At 38.7% G+C, this 27,582-nt stretch overlaps 1 protein-coding gene across 9 annotated transcripts in view; it reads left to right on the top strand.

Annotated features, from left to right (window-relative positions):
* Positions 1–12,940: 12,940 nt before the first annotated feature.
* Positions 12,941–27,582, top strand: part of COL19A1 (collagen type XIX alpha 1 chain) — a 191,583-nt gene continuing 176,941 nt past the window's right edge. For 6 of the 9 annotated variants that reach the window (XM_063389431.1, XM_063389436.1, XM_063389438.1 and 3 more), the window contains exons 1-5: positions 12,941–13,073; positions 17,349–17,523; positions 18,348–18,515; positions 19,659–19,831; positions 21,877–22,003. In XM_063389431.1, the coding sequence (XP_063245501.1) occupies positions 21,913–22,003 (91 nt within the window). In that variant the 5' untranslated portion in view covers positions 12,941–13,073; positions 17,349–17,523; positions 18,348–18,515; positions 19,659–19,831; positions 21,877–21,912. Of the gene's footprint in view, positions 13,074–17,348; positions 17,524–18,347; positions 18,516–18,943; positions 18,964–19,658; positions 19,832–20,797; positions 20,930–20,950; positions 21,038–21,876; positions 22,004–27,582 lie in introns of those variants that run through there. The other 3 variants (XM_063389432.1, XM_063389433.1, XM_063389434.1) reach the window with 3 other exon arrangements.

Raw genomic sequence — 27,582 nt, forward strand, 5'->3', positions numbered from 1 at the left:
CAGAAATCTGTCTTGTGCTCTTTCACGGTTCTTTGCTCTTGCTAATAAAAGCTTTTCATCAGGATGCCATCGTGTGCAACAAGATCAGTGAATGCACTAAACAGTGGTAGTGGATAGAAGTGCTTGTTTAGGCCAGCATGTATGGAGTCAAGAGTGAGAGGAATACAAAAAGTGACTTCTGTAAAGGTTTTCTGGGCATGTTTGTAGCGGGGGTTGATAATTGCAACTAATAATTAACTGTCTCTTTAAAAAAGTTTACTGTACATAAAAAGGATTTTTTGTGAGTCATTGAGATAATGTGTGAATGAAAATAGAATGAGTAAGTCTGAAGAGAATGCTGTTACTGTATTCCTCAACAAAACCTGATAGGCATTGTGGTGGTAGCAGCCATAGTGTGAAAAAATAAAGAATTATATCTGTGGACTTCCTTAAATACCATTCTCCTTTCCCACTCAAGATGGTTGCACAATGCCAAAAAAAAGGATTTAAAATTTTTGTGTTATAAAGAAAATACATAATTTAAAATAAACTTTAATTATATTGTTTACAAAATAAAATCTTTGTCTAAAAAGAACCATTATAGTAATTCCTGTATATATAGGAAATAAATCCAAACTACAGAAAATGTCTTAGATGCTACTTAATAACACATAGAATTTACTTTTACTGAAGTATTCATGTGGTGAAAAGACAGAGAAAGAAGATGATTAGTATTATAGAAATGAAAGTATATGAAACAGGACACCATTTTCATTCTAACCAGGACAAGGGATTAGAATCATACTTGAGCTAGATAGTGTACATACCAACAGGGAGCAGGTGCTTCTTCTCGCTTCACTGAGCTGCTCATGTCACCAATTGATAATCCCCCAAGTTTCAAGGGGGCTGAAAGCATGTGGGCTAGTGGCAATGCCATATTTTAAAATTCCCTTATTAACTCTACTTGTTCTAAATTTTTTCTCATGTTAAAAGAGAAGATAGTGAAACTAGGTTTGGCAATATTTGACGAAACATGTCACGTTCTTATACTTGAAGGTAAAATTATTATTTATATTATGTGCCTGAATCGGGTAAAACCTCTAAACATGATAGTACAGAACACGTTGGACCTAGTACTCTCCAAGTACACACAATTTACCATTGGGAATGATGACACATTTATTTTAAGTGTTTCAGCTTCTGTGAATAAAATTGACTGTAACTTCTTGAAATGTCTTTTGTTTGATGTGATGCTGTAGTTCATTTACCACTACTGCAGATGAAGGTAGATTTCTGAGACTGGTGTGTCACGCATCTCCTTTCCATCCCTGTACTTCAGTGCTTCCTTGGTCTTCTTTAACCAGTGGCACAGCTTTGGGTTTCTTCATAAATTGTTGCAATTGTTGCCATTAATTGTTGCAGTAGGTCAGCCATGACTCCATTTTCCTCATGCAGGAAAAGCCAAATCTTTATTGTATAGGTCATATTTTATAGGATTGAAGAAGATACAGGATATAGAAGGCACTGTGTCAGATCTTATTAGTGGACAATACATTCACACTTAGTTCATTGGTCAGTGTCTGGTATTTTGCATATCTATCAAATTTCTCTATTTTTAATTAGTTTACGTATTTTTTCTACTGATTCTCAGGAGACAGGTCTTATTGTTTATGCAGGTGCTAGTTGGTTTTCACCCAAGAACTGTATTTTGTGTTAACATACCAAGATTGTTTTTGCGTGGGAACTTGTAAATTACTTAGCTGCACTTAAAAGAAATGACAGGCTAGCTATTAACAGAGCAGGCCTGATTTTATGAGGCCTTTCTTGTATAATTCTTCTACCTGTTTATGACAATTAATAGTTAATTTTCACTCTATGAGTTTGATTTTCTGCTGTACCCATAAACTTGGATGTCATTTACTGCTAGTTTAATATAGAAAGAACAACATGATGCCATCTTCACATCTTTGCTGCTTGTATTGTTTCCTTATCCTAAAATGTTACCTTATTTCAAAATCCTCAGTCATGCCAATGTTTTCAGAGTGTTTGGATTAAGTGCAGTCTATCATTTTTTATCAAGAGAAACTTCATTTCCCTTTAAACCTTTTTCAACATCAGTAGTTTATACTGATGTATCAGTGACTCAACATCTACATTAAAATAGGGACACGGTTTTGTGAACCTTATGAAAATTTCAGTTTGACTTTAACTTGGTTTAAATCAGCTCAGTTTTTATTTTGGGTAAGAATAGGGAAGAAAACAGTTTTCCAAAGAGTAATTATAGCATGATGAGGAAAATAGATGATCCCATTGGGTTTAGAAAAAGGTTTTCTCAACATTTAGTGGAACTGAGGAAAAAAAAATACATGAAGTGGGAAATACAGTGTTCTCCCCAGCATACACATCAGCACCGGAGCATTGTTTTTCAGGAAGCCCAAGTCAAAGGCTGAATCACCATTTTTGGAGGCTAAAGATAGACTTTCTGTGCAATCAGTTCACTTCTTTTGTCTATTTAGCATGTCCTTCTCAACAAATTTTTTTAATAAATTCCATGAAATCGTTTATATAAATAATTTACATAACTTTGTAAAATCAATAAACATAATAATTGAAGTACTTAAAATGGCAAAGCCCAGTCCCTAAAATGTGACTTTCCAACACATAAAGAAAAAAACTGGCATAGTTTGGGACTAGTAAATTCTTTATGAAAGCACAGAACTGTTACAAGGTGGAGAGGAATAGCTAATCTATGCACTGTGTGCTTATTCTTTTGTTGTGGTAGTATTGAAGAAGGGTAAAAGGTTGGGGGTTTTTTTTGGGTTTTTTGGGGGGTTTTTTTGTTTGTTTGGTTGGTTTTTTTGTTTTTGTTTTTTTGTTTGTTTGTTTGTTTTTTTTTTTAGTTTTTATTTATTTTGGAACAGAGGTCATCCTTCTAAAAGTCAGAACATGCAAATAGAAATAAGAAGTTGAGTCAGAAATTTAGAATTAATCTAATGGAAGAATTTAGAGTGGTTTTCTGTTCATGAATTACTAAAAACTGCATGGTAATGTCTATGGAGTTGTTTTTTTTATTCTTAGTTCTTTGGTTTGCTTACTTGAACGAAACCAGAATTTTAAAAAAGGAGTCTGAGGGCAGAAGAGGTGATTAATTTCTCCAGGACATAGAGAGTGTAGATTATTTTCTTTAAGAAGAGCTGTAAAAACAATTAGAGCCTTCAAGGCTTTCAATTTCTTTTTTTTCTGAACTCAGTAATTAAAAACTTTTTTGAATGTAAATTATAGTTCTGCATGAAGTGCTAAGAACAAAAGTAATGTCAACTTCCACAACAGAAGTGTGTGAACATTCCTACAACAAAAATGAATGTAAATGTTGTTTTCCCATGAAACTATCAGCCTGCAGTTTTCAGAGGAAAAAAGAGAATTCCACAGTATTTTTATCATAGCACTAATCAAACAATGGACTGACTCCTTCATCATATTATAACATCTAAAGTACTGTTTTCTGCATGTTTGTCTGAAATTATTAAGGACACTGCTAATCTTTTGTACATGGGAAAACTGCAACCAAGGCATAAACTTGGAAGGAAAATGGAGATCTTCCCAGGATGCACCAAAGAAACAAGATGGAAAGTAAGCAAAACAATAGATTAAATTCTGATTCTCTGAATTTAATGAAAAAGGTGCCACTAAGTTTAGATAAGTATTGATACTACTGGGAAGGGGATAGTGTAATCATTGTTATGCTACATGGACAGTTAGTTGCTTTGATGTCTGTTACACAGAATTTTTGATAGTTTAGGGGATAAAAAGTGTGACCAAAGTGAGGAGTACAGTGTGCACAGAAAAAAGTAAGTAATTTGGAATCACCATCTTGGAAAAGATGCTGCTCAAGGAAAAGTGATAGAATTTTAAAGGTGCTGAATGACACAAGGAAAAGAGACTAGAGGACAATTAGTCATGCTCATATCAAAAGAAAATGGGCACAAAATAAATCAACAAGCGGCAGACTTAGAAAGAGAATGCTTCATAAAATTTAAACAAAAAGATACTCTTAATATAGGATGATTTGAATACCAAGTATGCATATGTTAAAAATTAATAGAGAAATTCATGGATGAGAGGTCTGTCAAGCAGTATTAAGCAGTAGTACAGAGAAGCAGCCTCCAGCTCAGAAGGCCCCTAAGCGGGGGAGTGCCAGAAAGGACAGGATTTGCAAGGGAAGATTGGTAAGCTTTCCCTGCTTTCCAAAGGGTTTGCTGTTGGCACTAAAAGGTCAATATAGGAAGCCCTAAAATCTCAGTCATTTCACTATTTTTCAGATAGTTCAGCTCAGTGTGGCTGTTCTAGGACACCAACAACAGCTGGGGTTTGTCAGTTTGATGGTGTTAGAAAGTAATCTTCATGATAAAGGTGAATTTCTTCTGGCTCAGAAGACTGATTCAAAGCCATCTACATTATTTAAACCCAACATATGGACTGCATAAAGAATCCTGGGCATCAAGGGCTGTCTAGCAGCATAGAAGAGGTTATTTTTATGTTATAATGAACAGTACAAACAGGTGAGCCTCTTCGCTCAAAATAGGCCTTAAGCCCATACCCATGAGCAAAAGAAGTTTCCTGTTATATCAAAACAGGGGCAAAAGTAGGCTTAATGCTTCCATGTGTAAAGAGAGGTTTGCTGAATCTAATTTTCTCAGTTCAAGAAACAGACTGATAAACTGGAGTGGGTTCAGGGGAGGGTCACCAGGGTGTTGGACAATGTAGTACCTGTTTTGTGTGGAGAGGGGAGGGAGCTGGGCTTGTTCAGCCCACAGGAGAGATGGCTGTGGCTGGCAGGGAGGCTGGCCAGACATGGAGTCAGTGGGGCACAGTACAAGTGACAGTAAACATTCATTAAAATAGGAGGATCTGACTGAATATGGGGGGGGCGGCGGGGGGAAGGGTGTAAGGATAATTACCCGGTAGAGCAAATAGCCCAGATAGCATTTGCAACATCTGTTCTTGAAGGTTTACAAAATTTGACTGATAAAACCTTCAGCAAGCTGGTCTGGATTCACTGTGACCCTGTTTGGAGCATGAGGTTGGACAAGAAAGATGCCAAGAGTCACTTCCAACCTGAACACGTCAATGATTAATGTCACTGACACAGCAACTGTATTTAGATAGAAGATAATACTTTGGAGAATGCAAAGAAAAACATTATTCTCAACAATTGCACGAGGAATTGGATAGTAGGGCAGTAGCAGAAAGCAATATACTAGAGGAAGAATGGCATGAGATTATGGCTGCTGACTGTGAAGTTTTATCTTTAAGACCTTTTTGATTAATAGTGGCATAACAGTAGTTACCTCTGTAGTTCTGACTTCACAAAAGAACAAATTGTTCTACTTTCTGGCATTTCTGTCCTATCTAAAATGTATGCTTTGTAACCCTGTGGATCATTTATCAGTTAGTTTTCAATGAACATGGATGCAAAAAACACTGCTCTGTATATGCCTTTAAAAACTTTAAACACATGGAGTCAAAACAACTGATTCTGGCACTGGAACAGGTTTCCTAGAGAAGTTGTGGGTGCCACAATGCTGGCAGTGTCCAAGACCAGGTTGGATGAGCTTTGAGCACTGGTCTAGTGCAAGGTGCTCCTGTCCGTGGCAGGATGATGGGAGCTAGATGAACTTTACGCTCCCTTCACACCCCAAACCATTCTATTATTCTAAACCAGCTGTGCAGAGCCAGGCATGTGCATGTACATAGTAAGAAGCAATCTCAGTCTTGATTCAATATTGAAAGTTCTGGCTTGTATACTGTTCATTCTACAAGACCCAAAGGAATGCTAGGGCTTCAAGCTACCACTAAGATTTAATGTTCCCTATACACAGTAAAGGAATTAGCAGAGATGGATGCATGTTACAGTAATACTTTTTCTTCTATGTTTTTGACAAGGACGTAGTTTAAGGCACTCTTCCTGTTTCATTATTTCCCACAGGCGAACTGTTTTCCTCTTTGGGTTGCAGTTGAATAATCATTGAAGGAGGTAAGGGAAACAGATGGTATTAACAGAAAAAGAATGATATCAAAACTCACCCTTTTGCAATCAGTGATTCAAATAAATCATTTTTAATCAATATATACAAACAGCAATAGTTAACAGTAATCAGTAGTTACAAACGCAGCGATTTTAGGTGTAAGAACCCCGTTTCAGTGGCAGGAGCCTCGCTCGGCGGTTCGGGGCATTCTCCGCCCTCGCCCGCCAGAGGGCTCCCGCCGTGCAGCTCTCCAGAGCCGCTTCTGCAGCAGGTTCGCCGGGGATCCCAGGAGAGCCACATCTCCTAAGCATTACTTGGAGAGAATCCCCATTTCTGCAGAAGTTTCAGCACAGCAAGAACTTCGGGAGTTGGTGTGTAATGTATGAATGATTTCTCTTTTTAAAGTTAGGTATAAATCAGTTTAAAATCCATTTTTTTCAAAACTAAAATGGATTGTTCCCAATCTTACTGTTCTTGTCAAGCTCTGTCAATATTGATGGCACTATTGCTTTCCAAAGCATTCAAGCCTGTGATTCAGTGCCATCATAAAAATTTCCATTTCTGTAGATATGCACCGCTAGAGCTTACCTAAACTCTGCTATTTCTTCACTATATATTCAACCATGAATTCTTTTCTATTAATGAATGACTAACTTGCCTAAAGCATTCTTTCCAATATTTGCAACCACAGCATTTCCATTCTGAACTCTGATGAACTTGGTAATTCAAGAACAGATAGAAAATCATAATAAATATGGTCCCATTGATCTTTTCACCTTCATCTTGCAGTCTCCATTGGTCTCTTATTTGTTACATGACAGACACACTAATAGGAGTTTGTAGAATCCTGTATGTCTTCTATGTATTGACAGATCTTGGTGACTGTTCTCCTTCCCTTATTCCAGCAACTATTTTGCTTTGTCGCAAGAGAGAGAGAGGCTGAGTTCACTTGCTGGATTCTGTCTGCCTTTTTTTGCCACCAAAAAAGTGATACAGATAGTATTTTTCAGTACAAAATAGTAGAAATATACTTTTTTTTTTTTTTTAACATGATGCATGGCAGGTATTTACTTAAATGATTATGTGTTTGTATTTATTTTGTATATTTGCTTTGATATTAAAAACCTTTCCACTTCTGTTTTTTCACTGGGTTATTATTTGCTTTTTTATAGTCACCAAATTAAACAAGTGCACCAGAAATTTTGCTCTGTTTAAGGTAATTCTTTGCTACAATGTCCCCAATGTTTTAACCAGGGGAAACAGGAGTGCCCAAAAGAACCATGTGCATGGGCTGTACTTTCTGTAGAAGCAAAGGACATCAAAATATCCCACAAAGCATGTTTTTAGTCACTTCGAGAAGAAAAATCCTGGTGGGAATCTGGCATGAAGTGGTGGCAATCTGGCATGAGGAAGAGTTGAAAATACGTGCCCAGATATGTTGGTAGCCAAATTTTTTGATCATCATTTTCTGGCTTCTTCCTGTTTTTTCTATGTTGGCTGCATTAAAGATGTAGAGCAAGCACAGCCTGCAAAGAAGACACAGTTTGCTTTCTGTGTCAGCATGCTTGCTATTACAGGAGTGTGTTTTTGGCATGGCAGTGGTCTTTGATTAGCATGGAAAAGTCTTCAGGACACCTAATAGCAGCCTACACACAGGGCAAGGTCATGGAGAAAAGTGAAGCTGAGTGGTTCGAAAGTACACGATGGGTGGATGCCAGCTGGGCACAGGTGGAAACGAGAGAGATTCCAACTTGATGTGAAAAGAAATCTCTTCACAATGAGGACAGTCAAACAGAGGAGCAGGATGTCTGCAGAGATGTTGTCTCCTTTGTTGGAGGCTTTCAAGCCCTGACTTGCTTCATTACCTGGTGCTGATTACTATTTTTGTAGCACTTCACACCAGTACTCTTACACTGGTAAAGTTATTCTGTTGTAGATATTGCTTAAAGTTCTCCCTGCCTTCCCTGGTGTAATCAGGTACTTTTCAGTTTGTTTGTTACATTAGGTATCACTTCAACTTTGCCATGTGCTCAGTCTCCATTGTGTAAACTCTACAATTTTACTACAATCTAGATGTCATCTAGCAGGTATGTATGTTTTGCCCTGTTTTCTACGACAACTTACACTTGTTGGTCTTTCATAAATTAGTTCATTTTTATTTTTGTGCTCTTTTAAGTAGCATACTCAGAGTGTGGTATTTTCTAGCATTCTACAAGTTGATGGAAAACATTTTCCAGTGTGTAAGTATTTGTATTATGACTTGTTACTACACTCACCATCATCTTTGCTCATGTGTGGTTTCACATTAATCACCTCTGAAGTCCTAGCGATTGCAGATGTTATCAGGTTTTATTTGATTTGGGTTTTACTTGTGTTGACTTTTGGCATCATTCAAACAAATAAAACACTACACCACTGTGTTAAAAATATGAGCACTTTCTTTAAACACACTTGACATCCAAAGGATAGATTTCTAAATAAATCGAAATAATTCATTTTTGTTGTTAGTAGCTATTTGCTGCTTCACAATGGGGTTCTCTAGATATACCTATATTGGTTTTTGAGAGTATTCATATCACTGTCACTAAAATTGGACTGGTTTTGTAAGTAAAGCAGGTCTGCAAGCAAGGTCTTAGTGCACATTTTTGTATACGATAAAGCAGCTCTGAATGATAGTAGCATACTAGCCTACTTGACAGTAATGACTAATCAAACATTTTTGAAAAATAAGCAGTTATAATTTAGATGAGGCATTGCTAAGCAACTTCAAAATTTTTTTCAATCCTACTTTTCCCAGTCCAATTTTCCAGTTATCAAAAAAATAATGTTCTCACACGTACTTAGAACGTTTCCTTAAAATTTGGACCTTGCTCAGCTGGCTTGCTGCAAAACTATCACATTACTGCTAGATAAACATCATTAAATGGAGTGCAAGGCTTTGCTTTCCTTGTCTAGAAAACATTGTGAACAGCTTGCTGTTGAGTAGGAAATAATGGTATGTCCATTTTTGTAGAGTGACTAAGATTGCCCAGGATAAAGATGATATAGTGAAATCAAATACAAGGTTTTATTTGTGGGAGTAAATAGCTGACATTACTGAGCAGCATACAGCATTTTGGAAAATTCAAACATTTTAAGGGGGGCAACAATAGCTTCACACACATTGTGATGGCTCAACAAAAGTTGGGATTTCACAGAAAGAAATGCTAAGTAGCAGGAGTGTAGCTGCCTTACTGCTTTATATGGTATTAATCATGCAACTCTGCCATTGTGTTAGCTTCCACCATCCAAGCATTCTGCTTGCTAATTGATGTCAACGAGCAGGAATGGTTCCAGAAAAAGATTCAAACCAACCAAACAAAAAACCCACCTACCATAAAACCACAGTGCTTTGTAGCAAAAAACAGATGAAATAAAACAAAAGCTCCTCAATCCATCTTTGTTATTCAGGAGTTGAGAATGGCCCAATTTTGTACATAGAAATAAGATTTTTGATACCATAAGGCTATTTAACAGATGAAGGCATATCATACTCCAAGCAAACTGTCTCTTCCTGGTATATTTATTTCTTAATTGTGCTCTCTCTGAGGATGACAGGAAGCATGGGTCATACTTTCTGTTTAGAGTGAAATCGTAGAGTGAGGTCCCCAACACTCCTAACTCACAGCACTAGCCACTACAGGGAGGCCATGGAAAGCAGGTGTGACATTCTGGCCCAAATGAAGTTTATGCCAAAGCATACACTGACATTGAGTGAATTCCAAATTTCACTCTAAATAAAAAAAAACCTTACCATGCTCAGCAGAAAACCAGAGGTGTTTTACTTGCACTGACTTTCTAGTTCTCTTTTGTTCATTCTTTCCAGTGAGATCCTACAGTGGAGCTATATAGCAGTGGCATCCTGCAAGCAGCACAGGAGAGAACAACTATGTGCTAAATAAGCAAATCTGACAGAGGAAGGCAAGGTCATTAATGGAACTGGGATCAGTCCTGTGGGAGAAAGTTTATTTCAGGAAAAACAGTAAGAAAAGGAATGCCAAAAATTTATTTCTAGATAAGGATTTTTAAAATATGTTTAAAAATGTTTCAGTTTTTAAATGAACCATAATGACTTCTTTTTTTAGTGTTATTTAAGCAGAAATTAAGTTGATGAAGCTATTTTCAGGGGAGTTTCTCATTGTGCTATTTTAATAGTAAAGGGTATTTCTTCTATTTTCATTTTTTCCTGACTTGTGGTGTTCTTGTTCTTTATGCTGATAGGTTTTCTGTAAATCATTGTCAAATGCACTTCTCAACTGTCAAAGTTATGAAGACATTTTAACACATATTTTAACTTCAGAGAAAAGAAGCTGAAATGCGGGGGAAGTTGGGGAAACTGTGGCTCCCCATAATTATGGCTTAATTATGGATTAAATATTTCTTAAGGCATCAAAAGCATACCCCTTGGCTACATCAGAAAAGTGAGATCCAATCCTTAACTGAGTCTGATTTATAAGGTTTTTTGGTCCATGCCCACTTATAAATCTGGAATGAACCATATAATGATGCTTCACTCTTGTCTCCATTTACTGATAAACAGAAAAACTTACAGGACTCTGAAATTGATAACATCATAAAAAAGAACTGCCTTGCATAGTATTTTATACTGAAAGAGGTTGAATAAGTCTGACTGAATGAAGATTAACTTGTGTTTCTTTAACAAAGAGATGAAAAGGAATCTAGCCCAACCCATTTGGCTACCCTATATCAAAGGATACCCTAGTATCTTAATTTTCACTTCTGTTTCTTTCTTTTTGTCTTATGGCCTCAGCTCCTGATTCTCATACTGGTAAATAATTCAAAGATAGAGTAGTAAATCACTAAATTATTCAATGTTTTATATTTTAACTGAGTTTACATAGGTGAGCAGGGATAGCCTCCCGTGTTGTAAATGTCATCCTGCCTCCTGCCCCTTTTTCTTGCATGGTTTTCCTTGCCTTGTCTCCAGTTTAGAGACAGCTGTCGTCATGCAGGCAAGGCAGAGGACTGGGGAGTTTGATGGGACAGATTTTGAACTCAAAGTGATGGCAGTGGTATAGACTGAGAAGTATTTCAGACTTCTGAATTAACTTCTGACATGAGAAATTACAGTAAGGTGGGGATCTGAGCAGTTATGACTACCTCTCAGTACCCCCTGGGATGTACATCTAAAATACAAGTGGAGAATGTTCTTTTATGAATTTTCATGTTTATTCATAATAGCCTGAAAAAATCATAGGAGTGGAAGTCCCCCACTGAAAGTGCTACTTAAACTTTTATCATCTCTTAGATAATAAAGTTAAATTACATCTAAAAAAGGATATGCACACCTTTGCTACAGGCCAAGCTAAGTTTGTCTTAATGAAACTCTTAAGGAGAGCTGCTCCAAATGTAAATGGAAGGCCTTTATATAGATGTAATTGAAAATTCTTATTTAATCACATCTGTTGCAGGCAATGCTTGTGGGATACTCATTTCAGTCCTCTGTACATCGAATTTGACTCAGTTTATTAGTATCAGCACAATTTACTTTGTGAAAAAATTACATAATTATAAAAATGTGTTGTAGTAGTCTAGGTAATTTTTGCAGTTAACTGTTAGTCATAAAAAAATATAAATATAACAACATAAGTGCATAAGACTACCTTACCTAAAGATATCTAAAATCCATGCTGGTCGTAAAGTTTATCTAAACTGGTTGAAAGTCCACTGATTCTATAAAACCTTTAACCATGCCCAGATTCAGTTCAGCAACTAAGGTGGCATATTGAAGTGAAAAACATTGTCACTCTAAAAGCAAAAGAGACACTTATAAAGAATAGACCCCAAATCTGTATTTTCCAAGGGAAATTACACCTTTAGTTTAGACATCTCAGCTGCCTCACATGACTTGCATTCAGGTTTCACCCCATTTGCTGTTTGCTTACATGTGTAGACAGCAGCGTAATTCACTTCCACAATTCCTTTGGCCTGAAGTAACTGACAAAGCTGGATTTAAACTTGTGATTAAATTAGTTTTGGTTTATTAGCTCTGTGGTCTTCACACCACAGGAACACAGAAAATCAAGTGAATGTGTGTAATCCTTTGTCTTGCTGTAATTGCTGAAGTGTGCTTTGATGTAGAGAGCTTCTTTCTCTGTGCCCTGGTAACACTTCTCCAGGGGTTTGCTGTGGCGTACCACAGGCAGCCATGGGATACACTCAGACTCCCACTGATTTATGTAGTGAAGCTCACTACCAGGGAGGACTGTGAAGGAGGCTTGCCAGATTTGTCATTTGGAACTAGGCTAGTCTAACTTGGCAGTCAAACCCAGGTTCTGATTGCAAGAAATAATTCTGTGGGAATGATAAATCCCGCGTAAGAAGAAATGTGTTCCTCATGCAAGCTCTTGTTTTTGGTTATGTATTCTTCTTCTTACAGGCCTTCTGTGGTTAGGGTTTTTTGGATTTTTTTCTGTTTGATTTGCGTTGGTTTTTTTTTTCACTCCTGCCAACATGCTTAGTGTATTCTGTTTTAGCCTATTTTTTTTTCTATTCTCCAGGCATCAAATCCTCTCTTGAAGTAAATTTTAAAGTTCCCTAAAGACCAGTGAAGTATCTGTAACTCATTAACAGTTCCTTAAAGAAGTAACCTCTATTCTAAGTCCTGGGAAATGGAAGGATATTGATTGAAACAGGAGAGACAAGCTCAGTGTTGCTGATGAATATTGCAGCAACTCAGTCCTAGAACAGTTTGTGAGTTCTTATTTTTTAACAAATATGACCTTTTAGTTTTAACACATGAACCAGAATTAGTTCTTCATAAATAGGTTTGAAAGCATGTCAAGCTATGATTATTCATACTAAAAAAAATTTGACAAACAGAATTTTGTTTAAAAAAATGTTGTTTCTTTCTGAAAAGTGTCTTCCCCTGGTAGAAGCCCAGAAGATAAGGAGCTCATGTGTATGCCTCACGAACTGATAGTGGTGGAGCCAACCAAGGATTGCTGGAAACAATACACTGTGACAAAGAACAAGATGTGGCTGGAGAAGAGCGGTGGGCATAATGAGGTGAGACAGCGCTTTTCTGAGAAAAATGTCCTTGTTTTGGCTCCTGGAGATCAGTACAATGGCACTGGCACTGGAATGAGGTGAAGAAGCTGGCATGGACTGTAAAGGAGGATCAAAACCACCCAAGATCCCTGAAACCCTCCAACCCATTTCCAGAAAGGTCTAGAAGAACAAATTGCACATGCTAACTGATCTACCTATAAAGAAATTTAACTCTAGGGCTACAAGGGCTGCAAGGGCAACAAAAACGCATCTCTACGAAGTCTGGGTGCATCAGACTGGGGACTGGATCAACACTGAAGTCAGGACTGTTGATCCTTCCCTTCCCTTCCCTTCCCTTCCCTTCCCTTCCCTTCCCTTCCCTTCCCTTCCCTTCCCTTCCCTTCCCTTCCCTTCCCTTCCCTTCCCTTCCCTTCCCTTCCCTTCCCTTCCCTTCCCTTCCCTTCCCTTCCCTTCCCTTCCCTTCCCTTCCCTTCCCTTCCCTTCCCTTCCCTTCCCTTCCCTTCCCTTCCCTTCCCTTCCCTTCCCTTCCCTTCCCTTCCCTTCCCTTCCCTTCCCTTCCCTTCCCTTCCCTTCCCTTCCCTTCCCTTCCCTTCCCTTCCCTTCCCTTCCCTTCCCTTCCCTTCCCTTCCCTTCCCTTCCCTTCCCTTCCCTTCCCTTCCCTTCCCTTCCCATCATGTGCTTACCCTAGAAGGTCAGGATGTGAACGTTTGTCATAAAAATATGACCTCACTAAACAGTTGCCAGTCTAAGCTGTTTGAACGTAGTTGGTTCCAGCATTAATAATTGGTTCCAACACAATTAGTCAATGGCTAATTGGCAGGATTAAGTACACAGTTTACTAACAAGATTTATCTGGATTCCACTTACCAGAAAGGGAAGAAACCAAAGCAATTTGTAGCAACTCTGGGCTTCATCAAAATGGCATGTTCATGCTAAATCACTTGGCCTTGCTCCAAAATTAACTTTCTCCATTGTGTACAAACCAGTTCTGACATGACAAAAATAAACAATTTAGAGATTGAGGCAAATGTTACTCTTTATACATTACATGGCTACATTTGTTTTAAGAACCTTCCATTTATTTAAATAGTGGCCTTTCTATGAGGTAGCACTGGAATTTGCATTCCTAGAAAACAGGAAAATTTATTTGATTCACAGTGCATGAACACACAAATAGTTATGCAAACACGGTCTGATAGGTTCTGCCTTTGGACTGTCATCTTCTATTAGTGCTGAAATCCTTAGCTCCCAAAAATTCATAAATGCACAGGGTGATACAGGATGTTGACTTGCAACATGTATAGGTCAGTAGGCTGTTTAGAGGGCGTGTGACAGCCAGATCTTTTTTTCTCTTTTTGCATGCACTTCAGTCTTACTTCTAGCTGCAGTCTTTTAGATGCTACTGAATTCAGGGTTCTTCTAAATCAGAGACCGTAACTAGATAGCTCTAGGCTTACACAACAAGCTTACATAAATCTACAAAACTACTTTCTTAAAAGTATAATGGTTAAACCCTGAGAATATTACTCCTAGATGGGAGGCAAATAAAGTATGTGAATGCAGAGATACAGATTAAATATGCACTTATTGAGACTTTCTAGATTATTCTGCCTATTTATTCAGCAATAAATATAAATAAAATACTTGTCATTTTAATATTTCATTTTTTATGTTGCTTGACAGTATTGAGATTGAGCACTGAAAAATAGTAAATAGCTCTGCAGGAACTCAGAATCCTGGACGTGTTAATATAATTGTAGCTACTATGTTGATAAAACTGATGTTCACTAAATATCAGTTGGTATGGCATACACAAATTTAAAGAAGTTACTTTCTAAAATTTGAAACTCTTTATAAGTGGACCTAGAAAGTGGGTTATTTATCATAGTAGTATTCCATTTTTAAATATTATTTGGGCAAATTAGCTGGCTAGAAATTACACAACAGTAGGGGATACTGGCTAATATTGATGATTGAGAATTCTTAGGCATCTTTGTTACAATTTAAAGTCTATGCTTCATCTTGCTGAAGTTAAAAGAAAACAGGCACAGAATATTCTCTGAGCTGAAATAACACTGCCCATTAAACCTGCAGGTCTTATACAGCCTAGTTTATTTGCAGGATCTTAAACTTTGCTGATACCTTTTCTGCTATTGACCTTCCTTTGTCATTATATCATTTGCATTATAAATTTTAAATTAACACATTTTACTAATTTATAGATGCTTTCAGACTGTGTGTAGGATTTTACCATATTCATAAAGAAATATTAGGCAAACACCTTTACTTCCCAGGAAAGCTGCCTAAAACCCGGCCATGACCTTTTCATTATGTTTAATGACTTTTAATGATATATGGATACTTCAATCTAAAACAAGCCAGAAGATGTGCTTTGACTTGTTTTGGAAAATCTTTTTTCAGCTCTTCTCTTCCTAAATTAGATGTTTGACCACTTACTGTTTTCTTGTGCAATACAAAAGCCACCAAAAGGCATGCATTTTCTGCTTTACAGGTAGGGCGGATTCTGTATCAAGGCAAGAAGAACTGTGGTAAACTTTAGGGGTTTTTTTATTGTGTATGTCTTTGGTTCATGAAACAGTAGAACTTGTGGCAAGCTGTTCAGGGCATGGCCATATGTGTATATAAATATATATTTATTAATAGGAAGAAAAAGGAAAGTATGCCTTTTACTAGATAAGGAACATTTTAATGCTGTTATTCTTAGCATTGTTTCTCTAAAACTAGACTGATGTTCTATTGAATGCTACAAATCCAGAAGTATTTCAGGTTCGAACAACTTAGGTTTTGAATTTTTGAACTAACACTTTAAAGAGTAGTATATACTGAGAAACATATTTTTCTGGAATATTAATGAATACCATTCAAAGCATATGATAAAGCTTTTGACATGTTTGCAAGTGGTAAATATAAGCAATATGTCATTACATTGATTGTATTTGAATTGTATATATTTTGAATTAAAATACCACTTTCAAAAATATGAAACATATTAGGATCAGATAACACTAAACATTGTGAATTATTATTTTTTTGAGATTAGGTTTATCACTGGCATTGGAATTCAAGATAAAGAATGTACCTTTCCTTTTTTTTTTTTTTTTTTTTTGGTTGCTGTACCATTATATTTACTAGCAATTGGTTGTTTTAAGACATGTGTAAAGTGTCAAAGAGTGAAGAAAATGCCTGAGCTAAGACAACAAATATCACAAAACTGTAACGATAAGTATTCTGTCTGCATTTTTTGAGTTATTTTGGCCCCTCTAATGAAAATCTGAGTGCTGCTTAAGTATGCAGTAGAAGAAGTAGCAGTTAGTTTTTTTCCGTTTTGTCTCCTATAGCAGAAACGAAGTGACATCCAGCTTTTCTGTTGGTTTTGCTGCTTATGAGTGCTTAGTATGTGTGCACATGCATATAAATAATTCCCTTTTCATGTAGCTTTTGCCAAAGTGCCCTCATTTGAGTGACATTTTTGCCCCATTTACATCGATGTCAAAATTTCCATTAACTTCCCCAGAGCTGGGATTCCACCTGTTTCGTCTAAGTTCACCATAGTTCAGTCTCGTGTATTTAAAAGCATTTATATTTTAATTGCTTCAGTGGAATGCAGTTGTCGTGACCAGCAAATCTTGCAGAGGGCAGAAAGGATCATCTGGCAAGCAACAATGCCACATAAGGGCTTACACAATGGAACAGAAATACTGAGCACTACATTCAGTGAGAATTTGTGTGGTAAAGGCGTTTCAAACTAATCTCCTTTTACAAACTTTTTTTCAAGTAGGATACTGCTGCTTTCAAAGAGTTTTGTCCAAGTTTACAGCTTCATTCTTGGATATGTATTGTTGTAAGGAACAGTTTAAAATGTGGGTCTAACAAGATGGAGACAAATCTGTTAACACCGCGCAGACAGAGCGAATTATGCAACTTGGCTGGTTTGGATATCTAATCATGACAAAAAAGTAACAAAGGGTGAAAGTGAGTGTCAGCAATAAAGAAAAGTTTTCTGCAAAAATAAGTCAGTGCTTTAGCCCCCCTATTCTCTCACCTTTTCCCCCTGCATCTTGCCTGCAACTGCAGTTGTAGTAAAAGCTGTTCAGTGGAGCAGTTTCGCCTTGGCACAGGAGATGGAACGTTCTCTGCATGTCTGTGCTAAGTATGGCTTCAAACCTAAATTTCTCTACTTTCTGCTTCTTGGTGTGTTTGTCTTGACTCTTTCCTGGATCCAGGTCTAATTCTGTCTTCTCTGTGCTTTAGCTAAACTGAGATAGCTGGAAAAATGTTGCTGCAAAGACAAGATGGGATATCATCCATTTGCTCAAGGCATCACTGCTGCTTCATCTTAGATTATCAGTTTTTCCAGTACTTCCCAGATTTAAAGCAGATAAGATAATGTACAGACATTTTCTCTGGAGTGCATCAGTAACTGCAGGTGAGGAAGTTTTTGGGATTTCTAAGATCATAGTGGCAACAACAGACGTGTGACCAGTTGTGGCTTTGCTTCTTATATTATGGGAGGCAGACAGAAGCCTTTTTTTTTGGAGGTCATGACAGAGGTTTTTAAATAGCAAGGTTTTTCTTGTTCCCAATTTTCATGTCACTAGTCGTTTAAACTGTTTTTAATAATGTGAACAGTGTTGTCCATAAATACATATGATGGCAGTCCCTAATGTGGGGCTCCTCAACTAGTATAAATCACTGCAATTCCTTTGATTTATGTGAACTGGAATAATCCTGTTTAGTTGAAGATCTGGCCGAGACTACAGGAAGCGTATGTGTTAGTCAGGGGAGGTTGTAGCAGTTTCTAATTCTGCAACTTACTGCTTTCATGCAGATGTGAAGTTTTTTTAAAGTTGACATGGTCCAAATAAGGTATTTAGTTTTCCATCTGTAGTGTCAGTATTTTGCAAGGGAAGCAACATCCTTGGTTTAGGAATTGTTTCATTATTGCTTCACGGGAAATGAAGACTGTATTTGGGTTTGGACCTTGAAGCATTACTGAAATTTTAAGAGGCAGAAATATTTCTTTAAAGGATAAACTGTATGTGCAAGCCCGTATGCAATTAAAATGCTTAGCTACTTAGAGCTTATACTTGATTGAAATTAATAAGATTGTTTATATTCATGTAAGGTAGATGAATCCAGGTATTTAGGACATGTAAAACGAAGTTTAAAAAAACCCAGAATTTTGTAGCTTGCAACAGCAATGAGAAATGCAGTTCATCTCAAATAATAAAAAATGACGCTTTTTACTAGGGGCAGAGCTTTCACAAAGGGTCTTTTAACTGAGGATGTCACAACTCTGAAACACAGAATTATGGCCCAACATTGAAGCCTTTATCAAATGAACAGTCTGAAGGAGAAGAAGAGTGCTCCGATGATTTGTCAGCTGTGGGAATGGGCTCTTACACCTCACCCTGAGAGGTAAGACAGCTTTACTTTCTATAATTTACAGAATGAGCAAGCAAGAAGTGTGACTTGCCTAAAGTTACACCACAAGTCTGTGGCAAGGCTGTGGAATAAAACACCCCAGCAGATGTGTACGTAAGCTGCAATTTCATCTTTCTCTCGTGATTCTAAGTTGGGAAGAACAACAACTGTTTTGAAATTCAAACCAGGAAGATAATCATGTCTTTCCATGTGATTTGTTGGTTATCCTGGCTAGTTATCTTGACTGAAATGAGGAAACACATTCCAAAATCTGCTGAGTGGGTGGGAGGATTTGGGGTATGGGAGCTGGGGGTAGGAAAAAGTTTACCCTATATATTTTCTGATCTGAAGACCAATTGGCTAAATTGATGTTAAGCTGATAAATTGTCCTATGACGACCTTCTTTTTTTTCCTCCCACCAGAATGATTTTACAAGAAAAAGGTAAAATATGTCTTGGATATATATATATAAAATATAAATTATATAATTAAGCCCTACTCTCTGTCTTCTGTACATCTGTTTCTGGTTGTTTTACTTCTCTCTGTCCGGTTATCTGGTTCACATCTTTAAGTGAAATACAGAAAACTGCCACAGGCGCACTTGGAGAACCTGACAAAAGTGCAGTTTGGCACATTCAGATAAGAGCCAGTGTCAGTGCTCATTCTCATCATTTCACCACAGATAGATGACACTACAAGTGCAAGAACATTCAGGTTTGTAAATGACAGATTTTAAAAGGCAAAACAAATTTCTGTAATTCACTGTGCATCACAGCATCAGTGCCATAAATAGGTGTACTCTCTTGGTTTCTTGCATGGTTGATTTTTAAATTTATGATGAAATATATAAAAGTACATAAAATTAAAATACGCTTACACTTAGAAGATAAAAGCTAGTTTCTGCCAGTGTAGCAATGTACATAATTTGTTCTTCACAGCTAGAAACCAGATACTCTTTCATTCATGCATTCATACCATGGCTGTTTAATTTATGGAACAGTTGAGAGGGTGCTTTTTAGAGAGGTGGGGGAAGGAGAAAAAAAACCCAAACATTTCTTACATGGTTACCTGACTGGGGATGTACACATATGATTATGTAAAATCTGTGTCTGGGTGGCTGTTTGCTCTTTCTTGCAGAGTATTCTGTGCTCACGGAGTGGGAGGGTCACACTGTGAGACTAATAAGGACAGAGCTGCATCCCCCTCTACCACTCTTTGGAGACTCACTCCAGCAACTCCTCGGCACTACAGCAGCTCTGTACAGGCATTTCCAGTGCTTCTGGGGGACACACCAATAAAAAAAATTAAAGGTAAGCCACTCATTATTTGCAGTCAGTTATCTAAACATCTTACATGTGCACACTCACACACACTACACTATTCCTGGCTTGTTTTGTGGTGTTTTTGTTCAGGGGTTTTTGGTTTTGATTTCCCAGTTTGTCATTTAAGTTTGTCATTGCTAATATAAACTATATCTTATATAAACATGATGTATACTGCAAGTTTTTAACATACTGTAATCAGCCTGTGCTATAGTATTCTGCTTATGGTTGTGTAAATACACTGTGCATGATAGTGGGTGACTATAGCTCCACGCATAGATATGCAAATAAAAACAGCCCCGCTAAATGAGCAGTAATTTACTAAACTGATTAAGCTGTTGCGAGTTGCCCCGATGCTGATTGCGCATATATTTCCATTTAAACACCTACCTTGCAGTCACCGGGGTGCCGGCCGGCCTGCCCGCCGTTGGCAGCGCGCTGGTGAGTGAGCGGCGGCGCGGGCGGGCAGTGCCCTGCGGGGCGGGGGCACCGCGCCGCCCGCAGCGCTGGGCACAGCCCGGGGATGCCGCGGGTCGAGCCCGAGCCGAGTCCGAGCCGCTGGGGCCGGCCCGCCGCCCCGGCCCCTCACCTGCCGGCCCGGCGCAGGTGCGGCCGCAGCGCCCCGCGGCCCCGGGGCTGCCCCGCTCGCAGGCGCCGCCGGCCCGGGGGGCTCCTGGCCGCGCTCGGCCCCGCGGCTGCGGAGGAAGCGGTGGCGAGCGCCTGCCCCCCGCTTGCTCACCGGGCTCCCCTGGCTCCCGGCGCCCAGGCAGGGGCCGGGGAGACGGGGCGGGCGCGGCGGAGCAGCCCGGGGCGGGGGCCGGGGGCGAGGCGCGGAGCCGAGAGCGGCTCCGGCGGCGGGGCGGGGGCGCTGCCCGGGCGCCCGCCCAGCCGCGCCGGGGAGCTGCCCGCTCGCCTTCCCGCCCGGAGGGCTGAACCCTCCCTCCAGCGCGGCAAACGCGGCTCGATCCAAGGGAAGCGAAGCTGCCGGCATTGCCGAGTTGGTCTGTGCCGCCGAGGGCTCGGGTCGCTCCACGGTGCGCCGGCTGTGCGAGGGAGCGGAGCCTCCTGGAGCACCCAAGCCCGGAGGTGCGGCGGCAGCGAGGGGGTGGCGGTGTTGGTGATCAGAGCCCTTCGGAAAACCAGACCTCCGGAGCGGCAGTTCTACTGAATTCCCGATGCCTGCTTGTATAGCAGGTGCAGGAAAAAAAAAAAAAGATAATTTATTTGAACGTGTATTCGGTTTGTTGCCGGTGGGAAGGCTAGAAAAGTTAATCGTGATGGAGTTGTAGTGACATGACAGAATGGCTTTGATGATGAATAAGGTACCTTGCGAAAATAATTATAAAAATTGCATCTTAGGTATGTGATTTGCTTTTCTTACAGAAAATGTGATTAGAAACATATTAGACTTTTTCTGTGTTGCATTACATTCACGTGTGTTTATACGTCGCAGTTGGCTTAGAAGGAAGCTTTTGTCCTCTAATGATAGTACCAGTTTGTGTTGTTGAAGCTTGTACTTTTGTGAGATTTAAACTGGAAATTCAATATTGGCTGCTCTAGGCACTTTGCAAGGTGGAGAAATACCACATTTTGTAGTTAAACTCAAACAATTGCATGTTGCCTTTGTTCCATTTGAGGAATACCTCAGCAGTCATTGTAACTGTTGTGACATCAAACAGTATAGCTAATATGTTGAAAATTGAAAAATAATTTGGGGAGGAATAGCAAAGAAAATTAGTAATTACTAATGAAATGAACATTCAGTGCCTTTACAATTAAAATCTCCAAGTTAGTATTTCTAAAGTGTTACTTCTGAGTATATTAATAAAGAACTAAAACAGAGTATATTTATCATCTACTTCCAAACTAGCATAAATCTTTTTCGTAGCTCCTTAAACAGATAAATTACACACTTGTATGTGACTAGCAACTTCCTCTTCACAGTTAAGAAGTTCTTGTTTGTAGTTTTCTGACAAGGTGATTTGAGAAGAATAAGATGAGCTTGTTCTGAATATGCTTATTTTTTGTTTCAGATTTATTGCTGTTTGTTCACATGTGTCCAGGGGGAAATGAAGTACATTGGATCCTGCATAGTTTGGCTTTGTATGGCAGTCTTCCTCCTTCCTGTTTCTACTTCTGTGGCTGTCGGTGACCAGACAGGTACTCCACTTTTCTTGCCCATCAGAGACCAAAGGTGTAAATCTCAGTACTGAAAATTTTTAGTAAATAACAAGAGCACATGGAGAAGAAACAATATGAACAGATAAAACTATACAAGGTTGTTTTAAATCTCCTTTCGGAAAGACCTAAGTTTGCAGCAGTTCCAAAGCAGCCTTTCTGCTTCCTGTGCTTGGAAGATTCATGTTTGGAGGTAATTGTAGTTCCTAGGAGTTTCGTTTTGTACTTTTCCTACCATACAAAACAAGACTATAAATCAGAGTTTGCAAAACTTTTGTGAACAAAATCATGTGGCTTTATTAGAGCAGACTTGTTATCACATTGACCTAAACAATCTGATGCTCATGTTAACCACATCTATACTTAATCGCTAGATTGGGCATATGTTTCACACATAGTGAAAAAAAATCCTTTTTCCTAAGAAGATGGGGGAAAGGAATAGAAAGATATTAATTTAAAAGCTGTTACCTGTCTTCTGCAAATTTTCTCATATTTCTATTTGCTTCTTTCTCTTACTTTCCACATGTTGTCTAGTGCTCTCACTTAAAATCTACATTAACTCTCCAGAACTTGGTAAATTCTGTCTTAAAGACACATCATATGTGCTTGTCAAATACGGAAAATCAGTTTTTTAGAATTACTCAGCCTCAGCAAATACTTAAACTTATTATAATTTTTCTATAATTATTAGCAATGGGAGCATGTTTATTGCTATTTAAATTGAGTTGGGTTTTTTTATCAAAAATAAAATTAGCTCCTAGTAATGCTGTTCCTTTCCAGAAATCTTATGAAAGATAATAGAAACTACACATATACAACAACTTTGAATCTCAATAACTCAGGCCCAAGAAATTTAGAAGTCCATAATGAGGAAAAGAATCCTTTTAGTACCCCTGGAAACTATAAGCAGCAATAATGAATAAATAATAAGCGTAATGTGTGGGCTCTGAGGTAATAATAATGCGTTGTGAAGAGCCTGAATTTAAGTCAAAGTCTTTTTCCCCTTACATTTTTAGGGTGGTGAGGCTAAGTGCTCTGCTGATGAATTATTCTTAACCCCTCTGAGAGAGCAAGCCTACATCATAGCTGTGAAATCTTTCTGTCTGAAAGAAGAAAAATAGGTTTTATTCTGTCGTTTCTAGGTGGTGGGTTGCAGAAGGGAAGTTTTTCAAGTGCTAAAATGGTGCGAGTACAGAAGGTTCCCTAGCGTTGAAAAAATGTTAAAACAAAATTCCAGGAAGCATTGTCTCTTTTCTTTTATATATATATTTTTTTTTTTTTCCCAAATGAAATGATGCCTTAGTAAAAGTTGGGCCAGCCACAGAAAATGTGACAGATATGCTGAACTGCGAATAAACAGTGCACCTGAACTGTGCATTACATTCTGTTAGAAGTTTGTAGCTAAGCAGCCAGCAGTGAAGTTGCAGTTTTCCTTAGCCTGATTGCTACAAATGGATCAAATATGGGTCCAACCGAACTGCTAGGAAGAAAAGGAGAGATTGAACCTCTCCTGTGAATAACTGAGGATGTGCACTTGAAAGAGGCTTCTTCAGTTTGTGGTGGTACAGGCAGATGGTGAGTCGATAGCTGCCAGCTTGAACAGCTCTGCCAACAGCAGGTGCGTGAGTTAAGCCCAGCGTTAAACTCCAGTTGAGAACAGGAAGAAGACTCTACAATAGTTTGCAGGGGTGATTACCATCCAAAAAAGAAATGCAAGTTATAGACCAGAAAGCAGGAGTTGGGAAAGAATGGACCCAGCGGCAGAGCAGCAGTGAAAGTGGTACAGACCTTTCTGCCAAACTTCTGTTAATCTGCTCTGTTCTGCTGAACCAAGTCCTCTCTTGCAAAGTTGTCTTGTTTCAGTTTGATAATTTGTATGCAGATGAATCCGTTACAAATTTGAAATGTGCTTTCTTTATGAAGAGAGTAATATCTAAAGGGGTTTTTTTCATTTTTCATATCTTGCATTCAGTCACTCTTCGGCCTTTGTTCCCATGTACAAGTTCTGTTTAAATCAGCATCTGTCCTTCAATATCTGCCTAGACTATCTTTTTGATTTCCTTCCTTCATCGACATATGCATAGCATTTATTTCTCTGTGCTAAAATTGAAGCTTTTCTAGCAAAGCACATTTAGATAGCACATTTCTCACCCGATCTACTCAAATGTAAAGAAATGGCTTCAATCACATGGAAAAAGGTAGACTAGAGTTAATTTGAGGGTGGTGAGAGAAAGAAGTGGAAAGAAGGGGAAAGATTGACTTGTGTGCATATGTAGGGGAGAGTTTTCTGAGCACGCATGCTGAATATACTTTGTGACTTATTCATTGGGCCAATACTGTAATAAATAAATACCAATGTTGAAGAGTCAGAGGCTGAAAGAGTATGCTGCATCTTCTAGGAGCAGTCCTGCTTGGGCTCTGAGGGTGCCAGTAAGCATTAGATTCACATAGGAGATTTCTTTCAGTTCTCATGTTTTGGTATGCTTAGTGTTCATTAGCAAGAAGAAATCATTTCTCATGATGGAGTATAGCAAATATGAGGGGAGTGAGTTCAGGAGTTTTCCACAGGCATATTTTTGATTTGACTACAAGCATACTTTCTTCATGTTGCCAACTTATTATTATTGGGAATATTTGAGGTTTGATTGTGGACGTAAGCTCCTTCTATCGTGACATGTGAAATTCTAATTTGATCATTCCTGAATGCTTTATATTAAGAAAATTAATACTCTGTCCCACTTCCAGATCATTGTTTCTTTTTCAACTTTCTTTCATAATTACTGTTTTTTACAGTCACTTGCTAATCCATGAAAAATGTAGTATAAACAAAGTCCTGGGACTATCAGGCATGGTGAATTTTCCTTGTCTTTTGACATGGAATGTGTTGTGAAAAGTATTGGCTACAGATCATGATTTTAGATAGGCACTTTAACCCAAATACAGTGAGTGATTTCAAGTATGCAAGTCAGTTCAGCTTGTTGGTTTTAATGTTTTAGTGCAGCTAGATACTTCTCCAAATCAATATAATGACTCTGCAGTAACTCTCATATACAATGTGTTAATATTCCTGATATTCCCATCCAACCTGGCCTTGAATGTTTCTAGAGATGGGGCATCTACCACTTCTCTGGACTACTTGTTCCGGTGTTTTACCACCATTATTTTACAGTCTAGTCTAAATCCAGCCTCATTTATTTAAAACCACTACCCCCTGTCCTGTCACAACAGGTCCTAATAAAAAGTCTGGACCCGTCTTTTTTACAGACCCACTGGCTGGATTGCTGGAATAAGGTCTCCCCAGAGCCTTCTCTTCTGCTGGCTGAAAACCTTAACTCTCAGGAGAGATACCTCAGCTCTCTGATTGTTTTTGTGGCTCCCTTTGCACCTGTTCCAGCAGGTCGATGTCTTTCTTGTGTTGGGGCCCTGGAGCTGGATGCAGTAGTAAAGGTGGGGGGTTCTATGAGAGCTGATGGGCAGAAATCACCTCTCTTGATCTGCTGGCCACACTTCTTTAGATGTAGCCCAGGATATGATGGCTTTCTGGGCTGTGAGCACACACTGTCAACTGATCGCCAGCTTTTTATCCATCAGTATTCTCAAAGCCTTCTTGTCAGGGCTGCTCTCAATTCCTTCAATGCTCAGCCTGTTTTGATACTGACCATTGCCCTGACCGAGGTGCAGCACCTCATGAGGTTGTTGAACCTGACAAGATTCTCATGAGCCCAATTCTCAAGCTTGTCTACTCCCTCTGGATGACCTGCTGTCCTTCAGGTGTGTCAACTGCACCACTCAGCTTGGTGTCATCAAATGTGCTGAGGGTACACTCAATCCCTTCATCTATGTCATTAATTAATTAAATAACATTGGTCTCAAATGAGACACCACTTGTCCCTGATTTCCATCTGGACATTGAGGAGTTGACCATTCCCCTCTGGATGTGACTGTCAAACCAATTCATCAACCTCCAAGCAGCCCACACATCAAATCCCAACCTCTACAATTCAGAGGTATTGTAGGGACCATGTCAAAAGCCTTGCTGAAATCCAGATGGTATCCATAGCTCCTCCCCTGTCCACTGTACTCCATTGTACAAGGCCACAGAGCTAGTCATGCAAGTCCTTGGTGAAGTGCTGGTTGTATGAAATAATATGAAGTCCTGCTTTTCACTACTTACTCTTCTTCACGGAAGGATATAGTTCTCCAGGGGTCTAGCATGCGTATCTTAATTTTGAACCCTGTTGCTTGGATTTCTTATTTCTGCCTGCCAGTGCTGTTGCATTACTTCATAACTATCTGAATAGTCACCAGACTTGAAGTTGACTTCTTTACTGTATCATGTTTCCTTCATTCTTCCCCCCCTTTTCCTAATTAACACATATATTTTAATGTAATATAATCTTTACAGAGTAAAATATCAAATATAAAATTCCTTGTTTTACAAAAAAAAAAACCAACAAAAAACAAAAACAAAAAAACAAAAAAAAATCACGTCTTATTTCTTGGTGCCTGTATACTTGAGGCTACAGATATGTAGGAGATCTGAATTCTTGACCTTTTTTGAAGCAAGCCAGCTGGATCTGCTTATCTTCAGTACGAATAAGTTTGTGGTGGACTCATCAGATATCATTGCTGATATTTGCAAGTGTGTGGCTAGCTGTGAAGAGGCTGCCTATGTCTATATGTTTATGAAGCCTGATCCAGTAAAAGTATGGGAAAAATCTTGGGTAATATAGGTTCCTGCCTGAAGCTTGAGTCCACACAGGATGTGGGTATACATTAGGTTGGGCTTTGCTCTTTGGCCACATTCATTGGTCCTGCCATGGTTACTGCTGGAAGCTTCAGTGCCTTTGCAATGTGCATGTCAGTGGTGGTAGAAGGCAGCTAAAAACTTCCCCTGAACGTGAAGTTTAATTATAAAGCAGCACATGGGTACTTGTGAAGTGATTCTAGCCATTACAGGTTACACTAATCCGGAGAAGCCAAGGCTGCCCATTGGAAGTTACGGTTCCCACTCAGGAAGTGACACAAGAGATGTCTGTAAGAGGGAGACTGAAGCACACGCCACAGTCTCTTCTGTCCTCGTTTGCATGGAATGGAAAGCTGAGCATGGTGCCTAGATGGAAGTTGCAGTGCGCTTCAACAGGTGTCCTAAACATTCCAGGAATTAAGAATGCGCCATTGCATGTTGCAACAAATATGTCTAGATGCAATGCTCCTTTTTTTAAAAGCATAATGCCATTAGAAAACCAACAAAAAATTCTTACCAATCTAAGTGGTGAGAGAGAAGATAATGATCTGTGATGTACCTGCTTGGTCTGCATAAATTAATATTTTCAAGATTATTGGATTGATTTTAGCTGTTAGCTAGAACTCACTGATTTAAAAAGATCCAGGCCAAATTTTTGTATGGGTAGGTAAATATATTAATTTAAAGATAAGTTAACTTGACCATTGATATCACTGTTTTAATATGAATTTTTTAGTTCAGTTCACATAGATGCAGTTTTATCATGTGCAGAGCAATCTAGTGTATAAATGCAAGCTTGTTCTTCTTACTATTT

This window comes from Prinia subflava, chromosome 2, assembly GCF_021018805.1.
Source record: "Prinia subflava isolate CZ2003 ecotype Zambia chromosome 2, Cam_Psub_1.2, whole genome shotgun sequence".
In the NCBI taxonomy this organism is placed as follows: Eukaryota; Metazoa; Chordata; class Aves; order Passeriformes; family Cisticolidae; genus Prinia; species Prinia subflava.